The sequence below is a fragment of the Jatropha curcas genome, chromosome 11 (assembly GCF_041381405.1).
Source record: "Jatropha curcas cultivar XTBG-Jc1 chromosome 11, XTBG_Jcur_1.0, whole genome shotgun sequence".
NCBI classification, from domain to species: domain Eukaryota; kingdom Viridiplantae; phylum Streptophyta; class Magnoliopsida; order Malpighiales; family Euphorbiaceae; genus Jatropha; species Jatropha curcas.
The window spans coordinates 3,844,698-3,867,226 of record NC_143161.1 but is presented as its reverse complement, the minus strand read 5'-3'; the positions used below and the strand labels follow the sequence as shown (position 1 = coordinate 3,867,226).

The 22,529-nt window shown below is 31.5% G+C and overlaps 2 protein-coding genes across 2 annotated transcripts; both read left to right on the top strand.

The window, feature by feature from the left end:
* Positions 1 to 567: 567 nt before the first annotated feature.
* Positions 568 to 3,902, top strand: HB17 (homeobox-leucine zipper protein 17). The gene is made up of 4 exons (XM_089716036.1): positions 568 to 867; positions 1,140 to 1,342; positions 1,449 to 1,528; positions 3,383 to 3,902. The coding sequence occupies exons 1-4, from the start codon at positions 780 to 782 to the stop codon at positions 3,720 to 3,722; spliced, it is 711 nt and encodes a 236-aa protein (XP_089572162.1). The 5' UTR covers positions 568 to 779; the 3' UTR covers positions 3,723 to 3,902.
* Positions 3,903 to 16,298: 12,396 nt separating this feature from the next.
* Positions 16,299 to 20,108, top strand: LOC119370478 (auxin efflux carrier component 4-like). The gene is made up of 6 exons (XM_089716301.1): positions 16,299 to 17,815; positions 17,912 to 18,209; positions 18,334 to 18,419; positions 18,874 to 19,031; positions 19,151 to 19,227; positions 19,314 to 20,108. Exons 1-6 carry the CDS (start codon positions 16,555 to 16,557, stop codon positions 19,378 to 19,380), a joined length of 1,947 nt encoding a protein of 648 aa, XP_089572427.1. The 5' UTR covers positions 16,299 to 16,554; the 3' UTR covers positions 19,381 to 20,108.
* The last annotated feature ends 2,421 nt before the right edge of the window (positions 20,109 to 22,529 follow it).

The following is a 22,529-nucleotide window of genomic DNA, read 5'->3' as shown; positions in this document are numbered from 1 at the left end:
AAATTCTAAAGATTTATATATATATATATTATTAAAATTAAAAACTAGACCTTATATACTATAAAACAAATATTGAATCATTATAGCATAAATTGCCAATTTCACATTTATATGTTTGTTTTGATGAAAAGTCAACAAGCAGTGGCCCAGATTGAATCATCAAAGATGAAGGGTACAGGTAGAAAAATCAATGGGTCGATTGCCAAAAAAAAAAAAAAAAGAGGTTTCATACTTGATACTTCATAGAGAGAGGAGAGGGCCTCAAAGCCCCAGTCTAGACTCCCAATCATTTCAGTAGCTGACCTTTGAACCGACAACCAGACTCGCTCAAACCCTTCCTATCACTTAAAACAGAAAACCTGCCGGTTATTCTCCTACACCCCACACTTTCCAATCACCTGGACACGTGTCATCAATCAGACGGCTCAGACCCTTTGACTTGACGACCATAGTCAAAAACCCTAGCTCAAGAAAACAGAAGGGAACAAAACAAAACCCATCTTTTAATTTTCTTTTTTTTTTTTTCTTCTTTTTGTTTTTTTAGTCCTTTGTTAGCTTCTTCTATTTATCTGATCTTTATAGCTAACCCTTTTTTTCCTCCTCCGTTTCATATTCTGCTCTGTCTCTCATTTGTCTCCTTTTGTTCTATCTTTCTTGCTTTCTTTTCTTTTTTCATTGAATATAAATAAATAAAATTTCTCTTTTACTTTACCCTTTTCCCCTTCTACAAAATCAGTATTTTATCTTCTTGTTCTTTCGATCAATCTTTCTTGTGCTTAATGGCTGCTTCACCCACGAGCTCTTCTAGCTTAGAGCTGACCATATCCATGCCTGGGTTCTCTTCTTCTCCTTCTTTTCCTTCCTCTGGTAAGCCCTATAACATCCAATTCTCTCTCCATCTGAATCTTTTATAATTTAAATGATCTTTCTATATATGGGTATGTCTTGTTTTCCATTAATAATCTATGGGTATAATTAGATTCATATAGCTTGCGTTCTTTGCATGGCTTATCATATGGGTTTCTTCCTTTCTTTTTTTTTTTTTCTTTTTTTTAAAGAAAAAAAGTAGAAATTTCTTCCATGGGCTTATTGATTTGATGATGCTAAAGAAAGAATATACAATTAAATGATGGAAATAGGCGAAGGAGGCTTTGCCGTGAAAGGTTTGGATATAAACCAGATACCAGCATCAGGAGCAGAAGAAGAATGGATCACAGCAGGCATGGATGATGAAGAGGAAAGCACTACTAATGGGGCCCCACCTCGCAAAAAACTTCGTCTTTCTAAAGAACAATCTCGCCTTCTTGAAGAAAGTTTCAGGCAACACCACACTTTAAACCCAGTAATAAAAACTTTCACCAAAAATTAAAATTTTTTTCGTAATACTAAAATTTCTATTAATTATCAATACGTGTTTATTTTATTTTTAAAAATTTTTATCATGGCAGAGACAGAAAGAGGCATTGGCTATGCAGTTGAAGCTGAGACCAAGACAAGTTGAGGTCTGGTTTCAAAACCGTAGGGCCAGGTACTACTGTACTCTCCTTAATTGTTTTTATTATACGTACATATACAAAAATGTGTACATCCTCTCATTAATTATTTTTGTTGGTGGCTAGGAATTTAGGATTAAAGCAACAAGTTACGCAATATATGCTAGGGTAAAGATATTATTAATTAAGTTGACAGAATATCTTAAAAGTATATAGAGATAGATAGTCTGAATCAGATTCTAACCGTATCTATAACGTACCCTTCATAAAAGTAGAAAATGATCTTTCTTAATTAGAATTAAACTAGGTTTCCTTTCCTTTGGATATATCTTATGTACAGTGCCATCATATATAAGATGCTTTTGGTCATTTTCATGGTCAATCTATATATGATCAAATTAATATGTGTGCATGTGTTATGGGGTTGTTCAGTCAATACTGTTGGACTTTATTTACAAAAACTGTTTTTGGGTTAATGGGTCAATTTCATTATAGAGTAAAAGAAAATTCGCTGAAATATACTATTTTTAACTATGTGCCAGTAAAATAAAGAAGAAACGACATGAAATTAGGTTAGTTTTGTTGTCTTCTTTATGTAATACCACTAGGATTCTTGTTTATTTATTTTCCAAGTTATCAAATTTGAACATTTCAAATTGGATTTTTTTTATATATTTCCATTCCATAGTCAAAAATGGGAGGGCATAGAGATTAATATAGTCTAACTGTATTATTCTTCTTTTGATAGATTATCAAATAAAATGGGATGTGCATATCTTTCTGCTCATTGCCATGGCAAATTCGCAATATATATATATATATATATATATATATATATATATATATATATGGTGTTTCAGTTTCTTGGTATAAATATAAGGTTATGGGATAAAATGATAATTAGATAGTAAAATACAGAAATAAATAATTAAGAAATCCCAGTTTGAGAAAGAGGACACGTGAAGTACAGGTGGCTTAAAAAATATGTGAAACAATAAATGATGAGGTTATTTCCTGAGCTCACCTTTTATGAACAAAAGTAATTATCGCTGTCTAAAATTATCAAGTTAATGATATTGCACAACACTGATTAAAAAAAGATACATATGCTGGTATTTAGATGCATGTGTTTCTTTCTTGGCCTCGTGTGCTAGTCAGATCATCCCCTCTAATTAATGTTGCTTTGACTCATTATTATTTGGACTAACCCCTCCACGCATTCATTCCTTGGCTTAGGTTATTATTACGTTTAAATTATTTATTATACATTAATTATTCAAACAAAATCTAATAGTCACTCTTCTTCTTTAAGTTTTCTTTCCTGTTTATCAGTAAAAACTCCAAACTCTTCCTGTGGGCTTAGTTACCCTAATGGAAAAACCCTAAAATATTCGTCAATTAATAAGTTGGACCAAAAAAAAAAAGTAGAAGAACCATTTATTCATAGATCAAGGAAGTTATGGCATAGAAAATCTTAACAATAAAGCATGTTGCATTAAATGCATTAGTTATGTACATATTGAATCCGAAATATGCAAAGTAAAGAGAGATATAGTGAGATAAGATGACAGAAATTCCTTTTTCTTTAACTACTAGAAAATAAAGATTTGCCTTCTGCTTTTTAATTTAAATTTTTCTCTGATAGTGTACATGAGATTAATCTCGACTTAAAATTCGTAATTGTCTGTAGCAATAAATGCTATCAAACAATCAGGTGGGCGAAGATATAAATGCAACAAATGGCTACGATGTTTGATGGCGATCATTTGTACTTGGAAGCAAAAGTTTATGATTATTTGAATGTGACATTTTTTTTTAAAAAAATATTTCTGATGTTCACAGAGTAAAGAAAAATTTTATAAAGAATAACATATATATATAATGAACAGGAGCAAGCTAAAGCAAACAGAGATGGAATGTGAATACTTGAAAAGATGGTTTGGATCGCTAACAGAGCAAAATAGGAGACTGCAAAGGGAAGTGGAGGAGCTAAGGGCAATGAAGGTGGGCCCCCCAACAGTTATATCTCCTCATAGTTGTGAGCCTCTTCCAGCATCCACCCTTACTATGTGTCCGCGTTGCGAACGTGTGACCACCACCGCCTCCTTGGACAAATCCCCCTTCAAAACCGCCACCGCTGCCACCGTTGCTACGACCACAGCCGCCTCCTTGTCTTCTAAAGTTGGAACACCACCCTGCCATTCTCGTCAGCCTTCTGCCGCTTGTTAATCTGTCTTTCATGTAATGATTAAAAATTAATTACTCGAAAGAAAAAAAAAAAAAAAGGAAAATCAAGAAAGGAATGTTCATAGTAGTTTACAAAAAATGTGTGCATTGTAAGTTGATGCTATGTACTTGTGTATATGGTGTCTAATTATGGATAAATTTATTTATTAGTTTTTTTTTTTTTCAATAGTTTCCATCGCTTGACCTTTATATGTTTAACCAATTAACGATTATATATCTTCATTAATCAATTAAGATTGATATATACTCAAAATCTTTATTTGCCCGTGAGTATTTCCATATTGTTTTTGGAATAAAAAATTAATTTCATTTCGGGTTTTGATGTGAATGTCTATTATCTATTTTTAATCAAATCGAATTGATAAATTTGGTACGGCATGTGAAAACTAATCTGCCAAATAAGACAAAAAAAAAAAAAAGAGGAGAAGCTTCATGACATTTTCTACTGTGAAAACTTCATTGGATTAATTGCATATTTTATGTTCAGTTTTCTATTTTCTACAATGTGAAAATGCAATAGAATAAAAGAAAACATAATATTAATTAAATAACAAGAAAATTATATATATATTAAACGGTTTTCTTGCTTACAATACAAGTTGATCAACATATGTTTTAGTTAACGGTATAGTCTTTGTGGAATTCAACTGTTTTACCTTAAAAAAACTAATTCACATGCATGAATCTCGTCTAAGGTCAAACAACCTCTAACAGTTTTGTCTATATATATTTACACAGTAAGAAAAGGTTAAAGAAAAGGTAGGTCCTTTTACTACGACATGCCTGCTATGTCCATTACTTGTAATAAAAGTCAAGCAGTGCTATTCGGTCATGGAAAAATATTTGTGCCAAACAACCCCCAACCCTCTCTTCCCTTCTTTTCTTTTTTCTTTTTGAGGTAAATGTTTGTGCTGATTGCGGAACCTGCCTAATGCCTCAAATGTCCAAGAATCACTCTTTAACCTCTCCCATTAATTAATCCCAATCCCTTAACAACAGCTAAAGAAAACTTTATACACACTTCAACGAGTTTTGATCTCATTAACCTATGTTATAAGGTGTAGCTTAAATGGTAAAATATGCACGAGTTCAATTAATAAATAATTTTTTTAAGGTTAAAGATTCAATTTATGAACCAACTATTATGGAAATAGCAACCACAAATTCTAAAACAAGAAAAATATTTACAAAGAGCGGTAGTTAGTTATTAATCCCGAAACAAAATTTATTTCATGTCCCAACAAAATATGAGGATACACTCAAAATCAGTATTAATTGGTCCATGCACCCACAAAGTTGGAAGCACATTTTTGTGCTGCCTCATGCTCAAGGCTTAATTTCTCATTGAAATAGCTTCCACCATGTTTTCACAAGTTGTGGTATGTAAGTTTCTTCAAAGACATTATAAGAAAAGTAAAAATGGGGAAGTTAAAAATGATTTCTTGGTTCCTTTTTTTCTACTTCTTGGTTGTTAATTCTTTTCTAGGAGCCAAATCTCTACACTTGTTGAAATTACAGTAAATGGGCCTTCAAATCCTCATAGACCAAAAATTCAGGCCCAACTTAAATGAAACATTCTACTTGCCTAGTATTGGAGACCCATGCAGGTTGTATATGTAATAAGTTTTTCGAACCCAAAGCCCATAAGTTTCCTTCCTTTATTTTTTTATCAAAGAACTAAAAGAAAAACAAAATTTTTATCAAAGAACTAAAATGAAAACAAACCGAAAAGATGCGATTATGTTTTATGTATGATAAAGGAGAACAAATAAAAAAACGAAAACCGATGCCTATAAGATTAATTAACATACAATTAAGGAAATTAATTATACATTAGAAGTAATTAATACTGCAGGAGTAATAATTTGAAAATTATTCTTTTTTTGTAAGTGAAGTTTTCAGATATGTATATATAGTTGATATAAATAATGCAAAAATAATAATTGTGTCGCATTTCTTTCCAACCTAAATGAAATGATTGTATAATTGTATAATATCATAAGAAGTGAGCTGTCTTCTCTATCTAGAGACATTGTACCAGTAAAATTTTTGTCGATTGCTAAATGATAAATTTACATTGAAACACATGCAGAAGCTTCCTTTTGTCTACTGAGTTTTTGTTTCAAAGACATATTGACAGTGTCCAAGAACCCTAAAGATTCATGGACTGTCCTGACCTAAACATTCCTGCAAAAACATGAGCTGGAGATAAAAGAACAGCCAGAACCCAAAAATATTACGAAAAAGAAAAATAAAACAAGATCAGACATTTCATATAAAGGAAATGATTTTAAGAAGAACAGCTAAGAAAGTGTAGGAGAGTCTCCATCTTTTCATATAAGCCCAAAAGGGACACTCATTGGATTCTGTCTGAGACAAGTACCTTACTCTTACACCTAATCTTATTTTTGTAGGACATCCCCATAATCTAACTTCAAACTCAACTTCCTTATTCAAACTTGAAACCCTTGTTTACGGGTTTGCTCTTGACCTGGTTCTCTATTTAATTTATTATTATCAATTTCTATTTATTTATGTATTATATATTATATAATTATAATTATAAATTATATCAACTTGCAAGGATATATGAGCAAAGAATTAATCCGATTTTACCTAAAGAAATTTGATTATAATAATTTAATTCGCATTAAAAAACTGTGTTTCGATTTCTAATTGATCGATTCTTGAAGCCGAATATTCGAAATGATCTCTATATCTTAAAACCAGCAGAAATGTGAGCTTTAAAATAAAATGAAGGAGAGCTTTAAAACAATGTCAGTAGAAAAGTGAGTACTGGAAGCCATAGAGTCAGGACACAGTGGACATAGAGTAAGAGGAAGCCCTCTGATATAAACTGCTTCCTCTGATTCATTTGTTAATGAAAAGATTCAATATGGGCCCGTCAAATCTATATATGTATATATTCTTAATGCTTTGGTTAGGTGATCGGTAATATAGATATATGTTAGATAAAATGCTGTTCGAATAATATTAGTTATTTTCTCTTAATTTACGTAAAAGAAATTATCTTTACAGGAGGAAATGAATATTTAATTTGAACCAACATATTGACAATAAAATTGAACATGAACTCTCTCCAACCGAACATTTAAAATAAATACTGATGCAAAAGACTAATTAAAATGAACTTAATTACATGGCGCCCTCTGACATTACTTGCATTAATTTATGAAAATGATAATGGCGAAGAGTACATGTTTGAGCTGTGACATAACATTAATTGTCAGAAATTTTTGTCACAAGAGGTTTCCTATCCAACTAAAAATGTGTCAAAACATAAACTCAACATGTCTCCAAGCTCCCATTGAATATGTTTCCTCTTATTACTTTTCATTTCTCAACTTAAGTGAGAGGGAAAAGATAACTCCAGGGTGTTAATTGTTACTACCGTGGGTTTTAAAATTTGGTCTTTTTATTGAGAAAAACTTTTCAAAATCTATAAAATTTATGGAAATCCATGATCTGAAAGATATTTTGAAATTTAAAAATAATAAATTTTAAAATTACTCATTTGTAAAAATGGAGAATTTTGCCAAATTTTCACAAAGAAAATTAAATTTTAAATGAAAAATTTGAGAGATTTTTCAATTATACATTGATCTTGTCACTCTCCTTTAAATTCTACCAACTAGCAAAACTCATAAATTATCTAAATTTTCCAATTCAAAATCCCTCAATCCAAACAAAATTACCCATTATCTTTTTAGGATATGCAAGGCAGGCCACACCATCTCAAAAGAATGTTCTTTCACATGATACTTGATTGGGTTATGGCTTTGGATGCAACAAAACAGTATATTTCTTCTATCCATAAAGAATAGTCCTGGAATGTCCAAAAAGAAAAATTCATATTTCTTTTTTTTTTAAAAAAAAAAATTGAAATGGCTTAACAATAATTATCCAAATAATTCTCATTGATTTTCATGTTACTTTCTCATTAAAATAATTAATGACAATAAAATTAGTAAGAAAAATACTGTAATTTTAAATACTTTTTCTTAATCTCTGTATCAAAACCAATAATTACTACTATATAATTAAAATTTTGGTGATCAAATGGGATAGAGTATGTTTTAATTAAACAACCCCATGATCACGAAACCTGCTTTACAGTAAAATAATACAATTAGTTAGTACTCCAAAAGGTTTAAGATCCTCATAAACTAATTATCTTTGATTAATTAATTTCTGGTTAAGATAACCTTATCTTAAGTATAGTATTTAGTTCTAGTCAGGGTTGAAGATTGAGTCAAACCCAGCAGCTGGTCACGTGTCAAACTAATAACGGTGGTTTAACTGTCCACATTACTATGCATGTGAATGTATCTTAATGTTGGTTCGTATCATGCCAGAATTAAAAATGAATCAAACGTTTTATTAAACACTTAAATTAATTCATTTTATAATTTGGTTATAATGTCGACTTCAAGGTGCGTTGTTAATTTCACCTAAAATGAGAATAAAAAAAATGGAAGTGTATAATAATTAAGGCATTGTTTGGAAATTGCAAAAAGGAGGGACCACTAGATTTCGTCTTTGGTGGAAAGAAAAATTATAGTAAAGTGGCCAATAAAAAGAAGAAGCAATTCCTCAATGGGTGTGGGCTTGACTCTTGATAAATAAAAAAGGGCCCCAACCCCAAATATTTAAAAAAAAAAAAATCAAATCTTGAAATTATAAAGATGACATTGATTAACAAAAAGATAAAATTAGAATAAAGGGTTCCTTTGGAATAACAATGTTCACATTTAGCAAGGTATCCTACTTTAATTTAAGCTTCAGCATTTGGGTGTGGTTTCCCCTTTTCACATTAAAAAATTTAAAATTTTCTTATACACTTTCTGAAAACCTCATAACTAATGAAAATTTTTAAGGGATTTTATTGATTTTCAAATATAATTAGAAATGTTTTTATAATTAGTTTTAAGTGTTCTACTAGATTTTTTTGCCCAATCAAATAGTTTTTTTTATGTTAAAGGAAACTCCCGAGAAGGTAATTTTAATGTGGTTAATTTCTCTTCTTCTGCAATTTGTTGATTGGACCGAAATAATACTATTGGTGCACAACAAGGGGTAGCCCTTTTCTTAACTTACCAAACTAATGAAAACAATTGTGGTCGGAAAGTTTGAATTCGAGACCTCCTACTTCTCACATAAATGAAAATACCAATCAAACTTCTATCTGATTCGTCAACTCGTGATTTTATTAATATTACATTTCCTCTTGAAAAAAATTTTTAAAAAAAAACAAATGCGGATTGATTCTTCAAGAAATGAACTCATAAAACTTTCTGTCCTCTCTTTCTTTCTCTCTATTTTTTTTTATTTTTTATTTTTTGGTTTGCTAACCAAGCATATTTATATTCTTCCTTGATAAGATATGATTTATTATTTTCTGTTTATTTTGATATGATTTATTCATTAGAATTATGTATGTATTTTTTTGATAAAGATGTTGAATATCAACACCGGTGCACTTTTTGGGTCACAAAAACCCTACCACATTGTCCGGTAACCTTCATTAACAACTGCTTTCCACCATAAATTTAATGAACCTCATCGTCCTAGATTCTCTATTAAGGTTGTGTGTGTTTGTATTGGCCTTTCAGTACCAAAAAAAATTAACGTGGGGTGTGAATTGGAACCTTATCTTCCTAAAAAGGGATAAAGAAGAGAATGATGAAGAGAAAAATTGGTAGCTATAGATAGTATAATAAAAGGTGAGGAGAGCCATTTAGGATGTGATGATTATGAATTGACTACTCATCTAATTAATTAATGAAGCTCGTTTAATTAAAGTATATCTAATAATAACTTGAACTTAATTAATTATTACATTTATAATTAGCCATCTAACAAACATAATTAGGAAGATAATTTTTAAGTTAATTGTCGGTCATGTGTAGCAAGTATATATATGTTATATGCATAGGTAATATATATATAAAGGGGGGTGGTGGTGGTGGGTGGTGGCTCCATGAGGAGAGTGTTTTAGGTATGGAGAGGTGTGTGTGGTGGTGGTGGTGGGGGAGAGCCCAATGGGTCGACAAGCTATACATCTTTTTGAATCACGCATGGCTTCCCCTCAAACTCTATATTATATCTATATGCTAATTGCTAAACATCTTGGACGAATATGCTTTTCTTTCTTGCTTTTCACCTTTATCCATTCTTCAAATCTCAACCATTAAACATCTTTTATTTGCATAATACTAATCATTTCTCAATTTATGAGATTACCTCGTTTCACGACTTATGGTTGCCCTTCTCATAAATACTTTTTTTATAAATCAAACTGAACTTTCAGAGATCATATGCTAAACTCAAGTGTGTTTACCACTTGAGTCCCACTTTATAAGTAGGTTAATAGTTTTTTTGATAATGAAAATGGAATTTATAGAATTTGTACAAAATTTATTTGAAATTATATACTTTCATCTCCAGTGTGTATAAATAAAATTAATTAAAATATGGTTAGATGTAAAAAATAGAGGGTGAAAATTTATCGAACCACCTGGTATTCGGTACGATCAATCAAAGTAATTTTGCAGAGAAAAGGCCTATTATTGAAGCAACCCTTTCAATTCAATTTTCTCCATTCACAACACTAGAATTCAAACCCTAAACGTTGTATAAGGAATCTAGCTCCTCATTCCACAGGACTAATTAGTAGTTGGTTATTTTATTCTCACTCTTACTTTACTTCCTCCCTCCTCCCAAATATAGAATAAATGGTGACTAAAGAATGAGAAAGTTTTACCTTCTCATAAGCTTCAAACTTAAGAACTAATATATACATTCTCAAACACAAACTAAAGTGGAAAAACTTTAACAAAAGTATTTACCTTACCTAGAAAGACTATAAGATCCTCTCAAAAAAAAAAAAAAAAAAAAAAAAAAAGGATTATAAGAAAGAATAGAGCAATAACATGCATGTGTATCCCATTATAATTTCAATTATTTAATTTGCTCCTTATATATTATTATATATATTTTAAGAATTAATATTTAATATGGATGGATGGATGGACAAAAAGAAAAGCACAAACACAAACATGTCATAGACGACAATACAAGTTATATAGCAATAAGATGATTAGACAGAGATTATGTGTAGACATGCATGATAAAGCATCTTTTGAAGAAAAATGGCATTGTACCTGGATTTGAAGTGATGTTCTTTAGCAACCTTCCGCAATTATATACATATTGGCATCTGCTAGCAACAATGAAAAGGAGACAATAGAGATTGACATGAAAATCTAATCTAAGATCCATATAAAGCATCTAATATACACATTGATGCTTATAAAATTTCCGACACTCATATTTGCCATAATACTTTTCTGCCCGCGACACAAAGAAAGTTTATAATTAGGGTAATTTACTTACCAATTCTTTCAAGAACCTACTATAAATAATATTATAAAAGTTTTGGGTATTTTTCAAAAAAATTTCTTTCGTTATGTGTCTTGTTTTTGGTGGTGGAGAAAGTGGAGCATGAAATGGGCAAAATGTGATGGGCATTAATAAAGATTAATATACATAAGTCGAAGATTTTTTTTTTTAAATTCTGTTTGGTTCCCAAGAAAATAAGGAAGAAAAGGAAGTGAAGAAGGAAAAAAATGAAAGGAAATGATAATAATAATTAAGATAGGGTTTTGGCATTTTGAGTCTGCAACTATTTCTCTAGTTGCAGATGTGCACGTGTGTGGTGGCCCTTATAAAAGCCTGTATATGCATGTGCATTGACACGTGTCAGCATGATGGCTTGTCTTCCCCACAGTTTTGGGTCTTTATATTGGTTTAGTGCTCAGGTACAAGTGGACCCCTATTATTGGATAGAAACCTTTCAAATGCTTTTATTTGAGGGCTGTTGGCCCTAAAGAGTCTTACTCTTTTGGAGCCGCTAAAGCATGTATGTAGGCATAATCTAAATCAATGCATGGACCTGAGCTAGGAAAATTATTTTGAAGGAGTTAAATGAAATTTTTTAATTTTTTTTAAGGGATCAAATATCATTTTTTATATTTTAAGGATTAAAATATAATTTTTCATAAGAAATTTTTTTAAAAAAGATTTATTGGGATGGCCAGGCCCCTTCAGCCCCCCAAAAGTTCTGCCTCTGAATGCATGTGTCACTGTTTTGTTAGTCTTTCATTAGTAATATCAATTATCAAACAACTTCTTGTTTGTCAAAAAGCTAGATTGCAGCTAGCAAGCCCCCCTCCTCTTTCTTTCTGAGTTTTCTTCTCAAAAATTAATATTTACTCTTTCTTGTTCTAAACTCCTCTAGTTCTAGCATTTTAAGTAGTATAATTTTAGACCATTGACTATTAATGTTGTTTTAATTATTATTCTAATTAAATACTTCAAATCAATAATTAAGGTTTCAGACACTTATAGGGGTTATCCAAATAGATGCTACTACCAATTTGTTTATTCAAGATTTTAGTGTGAAATGTGTATTTATTTAATAGTTTTTGTATTGATAATTAAATCTTGTGACATCTATAATCTATGAAAGTAATATTTTATTAAATTACAATCATTAACTTGTGAGTTTTTGGTTTATACTTAATTAAAAAAAATACAACACGGTCATGTTTAATTAATTAAGATGAAGTAATATTCATCTACCAACCAACCTAACAGCTCTATTGATAGAATCCATGCATTTCATAAAGTGTTTATATACATATATGTAATCTGTCGTAATTAATTAATCTAATAGATCCACCATTATTAATTAATTAGTTCTATAAATAAATTCTTAAAGATTGTTCATATAGTATCCCGTGGGGCGAGATAGGATAGTAGAGATTCTTTCTCATTTAATTAGAGATTTCGAGTTTGAGTACTGGATATGAAATTCCTTTAAACATTCAGAAAGGATCGTTTTGTTCCCTTTTGTGGATCTATCCGGCGCAAATCCGGATTGATTGAACCAATAGACTTTGAACACGGGATGATTAAAAAAAAAAGCTGCCCATGTAGCCTTAACTCTTAAGTGATGTCCCCAAATTTATTTTATTTTTTTTCTGAATTTTATGCAAGGAAAGAATTATATGGTGGATGTAAGCTTGATTGCCAAAAAGATATTGCTTTTGTGTGACATGATAATGTGTATGATTCAATCATGCAGGAGCAAAAGGCACTGATATTTTAGGTATGTGAATGTGACTGGTGTTTATTACTCAAAAACTTCCCCTATTCTTTTATAATTATTCAAATGATTAGCTCAACAGATCTCTCTTTCTTTAACCTTAATTTGATTTCTCTATTTATGATAATCCAAACATACGTCTCTTGCTTCACATGTTTAGACCTAATTGTAATAATTAATTTATAATTTCCAAAACTTAAACACTCCCAGTTACATTTATAAGTTAATTAAGTACACAAAATCATGAGACTGCAAGGATGTATCATTGTCATGAAGTTCATAATCTCAATCATCAATTAGTTAAAGTAATTACGGATTTGAAATTAGTGAGAAGAAATTAGAAATATTGAATGTTCATACTAAAAGTAATACTAAGATTTTTGCTTGTACGCAACCTTGAGTTATTAATCATTAACTTTTAATTGTCAATATACAATTAATCACCCATTTGTGACTAAAAGGCATGTTTTTATTTTCTATTCAAATAAGAATTGTTGAAGGAAAATGAATGCATGAACAAATAATTAAATTAACAATCTTCATATAAGATTGTATTCCTTTTGTTTGAATATCTATTCTAATTTTTTATACTCATCATCGTGCATGCATCTTTTATTGTCTTCCTTTCATGTTCAATTTTTAAATTTAATTCATTTCGGTACATGTAATCTTTTGTATTTATAAGACAGATATCCGATTATTTTTTCAATTCGTTTTTATTATGTCTTTGTCACGGAAAAGAAAGTGTGGCTGAATAATTACATAATGCTAAAGAATAAATAAGGAATATACAATAACAAGGTTAAATTCAAATGGGGTGATAAGTACAAGAGGAAAGAATAAAAGCAAGAAAATTGAAACAAGGAATTGAAGGAGATTGATATATAGGGGTACATGTTGAAAAGACTAGCAGTTGAAGGAAAAGGACTGAAGTTATTTAAATAAATATAAATTAATGAGAATAAATTAATTAATTTCTTTATTTCTTTATTTCATGTGCAGTTCCAATTTTATCATGTTATGCTTTATTTGAATGTAGAAAGGCATAAGATTTGTTAATAATTGTGAGAGTTTGAATCACAGAAACTGTTTGCTGAAGGGAATTGGAGTTGTAAAGGGCATTGTAGCTAGCCAGATAATAACCAAACTAGTGCTGTCTTTATGTCTTTTTCTCATAATTTTTTTTTCTGTTCAACATTTGCCTATCATATCCCAGATTCTTCACCAAACCAAAACAATATCTTTTTTTGATTGGAACAAAAGATAAACATTACACTCAAAATCTTGTTTTCACATAATTATCATACATGCAATTTGGGAATCCCTCGTTTATTTTTTGCTCTTTGTTTTTTAATCCTTTTGTTTACTATTTATTCAAAATTATCAAATGCATACTTTTTTTAAATATATATTAAATTCCTCTATATATATTGTTCGAGAATTTAAAATAATTAACAGGAATAGATTTTTAGTAGTAAAAATTTATTTTATATATATATCAAAAAATATATTTATCTATTTAGGAAGAGTGGAAAATAAAGGAATAAAAGCTATTTTACTCTTTGAACTTGTAATTCAGAGAAAAAAAGCCGAAAATTATCAATATTTTGGCTTAATTTATCCTATCAATTTATAATTTACACATAATATGGTTAAAAAAAATCTAAATTCAGGCAAGACCAAACTAATATCGAAGTGGTTTTTTTTTTTTTTTTCAAATTTAAGATAAAAGGTCGACTCTAGACTTTTTTTCCTAAATTATAAATTCAAAGGGTAAATTCGACTTTATCCTAAAAATAAATTAGTTAAGTTTCTGTTGATTTTTGAAGAGCATTATTGGCTATTTATTAAACTTGTTTTAGTATATAATTTCTTCAATCATGTATGTTTTTCAACTAACCTGTAATTTCTTAACCAGTCAATGGCTTACTTCATGACTTTCAATTCACCAGAACGTCACACGTCAGCGGCATATACATAATTAAAATGTTGCACTATATATGACACATTTCCCTAGTACTCAGTCTCAGGTGCAACGAAAGCTCCTTATCTGTTTTTAAATTATCCATCCAGATTTTATTATTACCCATAAAAATGAGAATATATATATATATATATATAGAGGAGAGGACAGAAGAGGTTGGAGAGATTTGACCTTTTAATAAAAAAATTAAATTAATAGAGGAATCTATACTTTCCCAGTTGTGGTGTGCGTCAAAGCCAAGCCTGCATGGATTTTCCATATTCAACTATTAAGCAGTGAATGCATCACTTCAGTGCACCTAACTCGTAGACATTACAATTTGTAATCAAAATGAGCTTCAAATACTTATTATTCTCCATCCCATTGCATCACTCTTTCTTTTTTTGTTTTTTCTTTAATAAGTTCATTCCTTGACTTGTGCTTTTAAATTGTATGTGTGAACTACCATAGCCGCTTAGGGTACACCAAATTTGATTAAATAAAACAAAAATTATGTATAAAAATTTAGAGATAGACAATTATAAATTTTAAAATGAGTTTTATAGTGAGAAGAGATGTAAAGATAATTATGAAAAAATAAAAATTATACATATTTTGAAACTTAAATAATGGCGCGAAATGAAAAAATTAGCATTAAACACCTCATAATTTTAAAAAATTAGCATTAAACACCTTTTCTTTTATTTATTTATTTATTTATTTATTTTTACGTCCATCCAGGGTGGTTACCCTCCTTCCCTCTAATTTTTATCCTTCTAGTTTTGTTAGGCTTTTTATGCAAACTTTCTATTTCTCTTTTAAAAAAATGAAGTGAATAGTTTGTTGTATTGTCATAACTGAACTTATATACAGTAAGAGGAAGTCTACCAAATCTAGCTCGTTACAGGATAGTTACACAAAAGCAGGAGAATATCTCTTAATATATTTTGAAGTATATTCAAACTGGAGATACTGTTACAAGAAGAAAAGGAACAGGTAAATAATGATTTAAATGTCACCGCCTAAAGCAGGGTGAAAATCTTTGTTGCCATGATATATAGTATCGCCACGTCACCTTCAAAATTACAGCATGGACCACCCTTTTTTTTTAATTGTTTTAATTAGTACAAGCTACAGAATTTCAACTTTGACAGGAAAATTTAACTCAGAAAGAGAGTGTCCACGTCACTATAAAACATTCATTGTCCACATGATAACTGCCACCTGTAAAAACTATCTATACAGTATCCAACACAAAACTTATCACTGGTTAACTGAACCGTATTAGGCGGTCACTTATTAACCCGACTTAACTTAGACTCACCAGACCAAGTCACAGCTGGTCCCCTATCGCTCCCTCTTTCTTCTCAGCACAATCGCTCTTCTCAACCCCTATGTACACTTCCGCATGTCTATATATATATCCATATGCCTCTCTCTCTCTTCCCTCTCCTTCTATACATTTCTTCTTCAAGTTAAAAACTCTCCCTCTCTCTCTCTCTCTCTCTCTCTCTTTCTCTAGAGTTATCAGAACAGTGCACTAGCTTCTGCAGCTTCGGCAGAGTAGTTAGTTAATTAACGGTTTTTGTACGCCATTCTTCCCATTTTGCCCTTCCTCATCTCTTTAATTTACTTTTCCACTGCCAAGGAAAGGAAAAATCATGATTAGCTGGAATGATCTCTACACCGTTTTAACGGCGGTGGTTCCTCTCTATGTTGCTATGATTTTGGCCTACGGCTCTGTGCGCTGGTGGAAGATTTTCAGTCCCGACCAGTGCTCTGGTATCAATCGGTTCGTGGCGATATTTGCTGTTCCGCTTTTGTCTTTCCATTTTATATCTACTAATGATCCTTACGCCATGAATTTCCGGTTTATCGCCGCCGATACGCTTCAGAAGATTATAATGTTGGTCGCGCTTGGTATTTGGACTAATTTCACTAAAAATGGAAGCTTAGAGTGGATGATTACAATTTTCTCGTTATCCACTCTTCCAAACACGCTTGTTATGGGCATTCCTCTGTTAATCGCTATGTACGGCGAGTATTCCGGTAGTCTAATGGTTCAGGTGGTGGTTTTGCAGTGTATCATTTGGTACACGCTTCTCTTATTTCTTTTCGAGTACAGAGGAGCTAAGATGTTGATTATGGAACAATTCCCTGAAACTGCTGCTTCCATTGTGTCCTTTAAGGTCGATTCGGATGTCGTTTCGTTAGATGGCCAAGATTTCTTAGAAACTGATGCAGAAATCGGTGATGATGGGAAATTACATGTGACAGTCAGAAAATCGAATGCTTCGCGGCGATCTTTGGGGCCCGGTTCATTCTCTGCATTGACTCCACGGCCGTCTAATCTAACCGGAGCTGAGATTTATAGCTTGAGTTCGTCAAGAAATCCAACTCCAAGAGGTTCTAATTTTAACACTTCTGATTTCTATAATATGATGGGAGTGCAGGGGTTTCCAGGCGGAAGGCTCTCAAATTTCGGTCCGGCGGATTTATATTCCGTTCAATCTTCAAGAGGTCCAACACCTCGTCCTTCGAACTTTGAAGAAAATTGTGCTCCAATGGCTACCATATCTTCTCCGAGATTCGGGTTTTACCCGGCCCAGACTGTACCAACATCCTACCCGGCTCCGAATCCGGAATTTTCTTCTACTGTTTCTACAAAAAACACCAAGAATCAGGCCCAGCAGGAACAGCATCACCAGCAGCCACAACAGCAGCAGCAACAGCAAAATACTAAAGCAAACCATGATGCTAAAGAACTACACATGTTTGTTTGGAGCTCAAGTGCTTCGCCGGTCTCAGACGTTTTTGGAGGGAATGATTTCGGAGCTCCTCAGCAACCTGGTCGGTCTGATCAGGGAGCCAAGGAGATTAGGATGTTGGTCGCTGACCATCCACAAAATGGGGAAAGCAAAGGTATAATTTCAAATTATCGATTTTAATTTCTTTTTTTTTTTTTTTTTTTGTTACTTTGACCATGAGATTGTCTAATTCCGTTCTGAAATGTAAAAGCTATCGCAAATGCTGGAGATTTTCCTGGCGAGGACTTCAGTTTCGCTGGTAAAGGAGATGGAGAAGAAGATGATAAAGAAAAAGAGGGAGCGCCCGGACTTAATAAACTGGGGTCCAGTTCAACTGCAGAGCTCCACCCAAAAGTTGGCGGACCACCCGAGTCCGGTGCCAACAAACAAATGCCACCAGCGAGTGTTATGACCCGTCTGATATTGATCATGGTTTGGCGAAAACTGATTAGGAATCCCAACACATACTCCAGTCTCATTGGCCTGGTCTGGTCTCTAATTTCTTTCCGGTGCGTGCAATTAAATAAATAAATAAATAAACAAAAATTGACTTTATCCAAATATGATTAATTAGTTCTTAGAATTATATTTAATTTTACTGTGATTGATATTCATGTTTGTAATATATTGCAGATGGCATGTGGCTATGCCTAAAATAATAAAGCAGTCAATCTCCATCCTGTCTGATGCTGGTCTTGGAATGGCTATGTTCAGCTTAGGTGAGTAATCATAATTATTCTTGTACTCAACGATAAATGTGTCCATTTTATCCTCCCCAAAAATATACATAATTAAGGTTAATACACTTGATTAATCCCCATCCGTGTATATTATTGAGAGGAACTAAGTTTCAATTGTGGCAAATTTTCGACCACACTGTGTGTCAAAAAGGTTGGTATGAAGCTATGGTTACGTTTGCCCAGCTCATAGCCATCCAATTCCTTTGTGAGCCTTTGTCTTTGGACTATAAAATGGGTTCACTCCCCGACACATGGGACCGGTTCACATTGCGGTCCAGGTTCGGTAGGGAATAGTTGTGATAGATGCTTGTTTGGGCTGTGGTATTCGGTGGTGGTTGTTGAATTGGGAAAATTTTATAAAATAAAATAAAAATGATAAATTAAATATCGACTCCTTTTTCAACTGATTTTGGCTGCTACGGTGAAATTGAAGGTCTGTTTATGGCGTTACAACCAAAGATAATTGCTTGTGGGAATTCTGTCGCTGCATTTGCCATGGCAGTCCGATTCTTGACTGGTCCTGCAGTGATGGCTGCAGCTTCTATTGCTGTTGGCCTGCGTGGTACCCTCCTCCATGTCGCTATTGTTCAGGTGAAAGTCATTTTCACATTAACAATTTTATTAATTACTTGCATGATTAATTACAATTTTCACATTAACTAAAGATTAATTACTTAATTTAACATTATCTAATTAATTAAATATAACAGGCTGCATTACCACAAGGAATTGTTCCATTTGTGTTTGCCAAAGAGTACAACGTCCATCCCGCCATTCTTAGCACTGCGTAAGTAATTAGTATACTGATGTAAACACCAGTTCCTTATCTTTATATATAATTCTAATATTTTTTTTTTCTAATACTATTTTCAGGGTGATTTTCGGAATGCTAATAGCATTGCCGATTACTCTTGTCTACTACATCCTCCTTGGATTGTGATTTTTCTTCCAAAATTAGAGCAGAAATGAAGAGAATTTTGATTTCTGGTAGCCTGATATTGTGTCACACTTGGCAAAATAGCTGCATTGGCTGCGCCCAAAAAATATATATAATGTTGTAATGTTGCTATTAGAGGAGGAGGAGGATGATTTTCCGGCAAAGGAAAGATTTTAATAGAAGAAATTTGACAAAAGGTTCCAAGATTCTAGGAGCTAAAAAATTATTTTAGCTTAGTTGATGGAAGCCCTGATATAAGGATGATGCACCCATTAACAGCCAAAGTTGGTTCAATTTTCTAAGGTTTTGAAAAGGAGCAAAAGAAATTAATTGCATATAGCTATAAGGAAGACATCAAAGAGGAAAACAAGGAGGGCAAAGAAAAGAGGGCCATTATGGTTGATCCTAATTCTCTTCATTTCAGTTAGTGCATGTAAAGTCTGGTTTCAATATTCTTCCCTTCTACTACAAAACGACAATGAGAAAAACATTAATCAATTGGAGACGACAAGAAGAGAAGGATAAAAAAAAAAAAGTGGAGGTTTTTTCTTTTTTTTTTTTTTTTTTTCTTTTTCTTATTTTAGTTTTTTTTGCTGTTAGTGTTGGCTTTTCATTGTCCTTAGATCCGGCAATTATTTGCGTTTGTCCTCTTCCTTTGGTTTGTAATTTATGTAGGAGTTTTATGATAAAACAAGGGGCCATTAGCCATTAATCAAGCTTGTTAATACAAAGTTAGTGATGCATTTTTCTTTCAGAAAAAGACATGTCTCTCTCTTTAAATCAATCAAGAATGGAGAAAATAATACTATGTAAGAAGAAAAGGTGATAGACAGGGTAAGGGATCTCTAAAAGCACATTTTCTTTCTTTCTCCATAGTGGCTTTTGTACCCCTCTTTTTGTAGAGATCCCTTTTTGAGGAGATGGCAATGCATATTATGTAAGAGATTGAAAATGTGAGGGTACGAAATTAGAAAGGTTTAGGTCAAAAGCAGAGCTAACAATAACATTACTTTTGCTTTTGAAATTTTTGATGTACCCACAATCCTACCCTACCTTATGAGGACTAATCCCTCTATCTATGTAGAGTGGTGGGTTGGTCAAATTTTCCAACTTCTTTGTATATATATACATTTTTTTTTGGAACTTGCTTTATAATGAAAATGATGGCACGTGATTTATAGAAATTTACATCTCATTCGTTTATCATAATCACAGTCACAAGATATAGCCTCAGAAGCTGTTGTTGCCCTTCTGGCCTCCCTCAACAAGTAATTATCATCTTTTGACACTCAAAACATAGGAGTGATGTGAGGTGAGCAATGCCAAACAAATTCTTGCATGTTATTTGGAATCAATTTCTGTCATTTCATTTAAGCATGAATTTTATTAAAGCAATTCACAACATTTTTGTAACATATAACTCAGGTTTCAATTTTCATAAATAAACCGATATTTTTCTCGGATCAGTTTAATTTTCATGATTGAATCAGTTCGGCCTGATTCTACATAATATTGGTTCCATTTTTCAATTTTTATTTTAAAAAAATTCACGTTTAAATTTGACTTAGTTTAAAATTTTAGTTATTCTCAATAAAATATTAAAAGTATTTTAGTTTCATTCGTTTTATTTGATTCACTTCTTAAGCTTAAATCAAAAATAGATTAGGATTTATCTTATTTTAGATGATTTTTCAGCTCCAAACTTCTTATATTATATATCAAACATTTTGAAAAAATAAAATCAAAAATAAGATTTGAAACTTAATATATGCCGAGTAAGTGATCTAATTTTTTATTGAATTGAAAATATTAAATTTCGCTTATAATACCACATGATTATATAATAATGTGAACAAGACATTATTAAAGGAGCAATCAAGCTTTTTTTTTAATTATAAAAAAAATACGAGATTCATATCATGGTCTTAATGAGATTGAACACAAACTTTCGGTTGCATATCAAATTTAGACATCATTAAAGCCACATCCAACGGACATTATAATTCAACATCAAGGTTAAAGTAACACGTAAACGGCTGTATTTGGTAGTCAAACTTTGAATTTGCCTAACTCTATCTTTCTGCAAATGCCAGTTTTATGTACTCCTCCATCCATTTCAAATGTCATTTGAAAGGGAAAAAAAAAAAAAAAATTGTCCTATCTTAACTTCTTATTAAGAAAATTAAAATTCACATTATATTTTTTTTCAATTTTCCTTTAAACTTATTTCCATTGAGCATGTATAATTAACCAATTGAGACCGTTGGATCACTGAAAATCATTTGCATATCCAAAATTTTACTTGCGAAATAAGAGAAATATTAAAATTGTTTAACACTTCTTTATTTCTTATGCAATTATTTTTAACGATGCTTAAAATAATACCGATGTGATATATTATTCCTACCGTCTTAAATATAAGTCGTTTAAGATTTTTATATGAAAATTAAGAAAATAATTAATTTTTTTAAATTATAACAAAATCAAGGTAATTTAATTAAATTACCTTTTATCTCGAAATCAATAATAACTTATTGTAAATATAATTATTATATCTAATATAAATAAGGATAAAAAAAAAAAAAAATAACTCTTAAAATATTAAAGACGATTTATAGTTTGAGATAAAACAATTACTCTAAACCGACTTATATTTTGAGATGGAAACGGAATACAATTAGCAATTATATTAGTCTTCTTTTAAGATTAATTAATAGGTTTCGAGTTGAAACCTAATAAGAGCTAAAATTATGAAGAAAAATAATAATTTGCAAATCTATCACTTGATAAACCCAAATGAATAGAATAGCAGTCAAAGGTTGGAACATATCACCAACATTCTCATCAAACAACTAAACCAAATGCTAAGCAAAATTGGCAACCCCAAAATTTCAATTTTGCGGGTTGTAGCATTAGAAGGAGACATACGCTCCACAAAGTTAGCTTTGAAACCCTAACCTCACTAATTACCATCTCCAAAGTACCTAAAAATCATTCCAATTAGCCACCAAATCAAGTTAAAAGATCTTACCCATTATTTATCATGTTACTAATTATTACTTAAGGCATAAAAAATGGCAATTAAAAAAGCAGATAAGACCAACATGCCCTAGATAGAAAGTGATGGGTCTTAATGAGCAGAGACAGTCAAT

Bases quoted from the DNA above. Each gene is read 5' to 3' on its own strand.
- HB17 (XM_089716036.1), top strand. From the start codon at position 780: ATGGCTGCTTCACCCACGAGCTCTTCTAGCTTAGAGCTGACCATATCC. The intron at 1,343-1,448 runs GTAATAAAAACT...TTATCATGGCAG, and splicing joins AACACCACACTTTAAACCCA to AGACAGAAAGAGGCATTGGC. The intron at 1,529-3,382 runs GTACTACTGTAC...TATAATGAACAG, and splicing joins TTTCAAAACCGTAGGGCCAG to GAGCAAGCTAAAGCAAACAG.
- LOC119370478 (XM_089716301.1), top strand. From the start codon at position 16,555: ATGATTAGCTGGAATGATCTCTACACCGTTTTAACGGCGGTGGTTCCT. The intron at 17,816-17,911 runs GTATAATTTCAA...GAAATGTAAAAG, and splicing joins ACAAAATGGGGAAAGCAAAG to CTATCGCAAATGCTGGAGAT. The intron at 19,228-19,313 runs GTAAGTAATTAG...TACTATTTTCAG, and splicing joins CCCGCCATTCTTAGCACTGC to GGTGATTTTCGGAATGCTAA.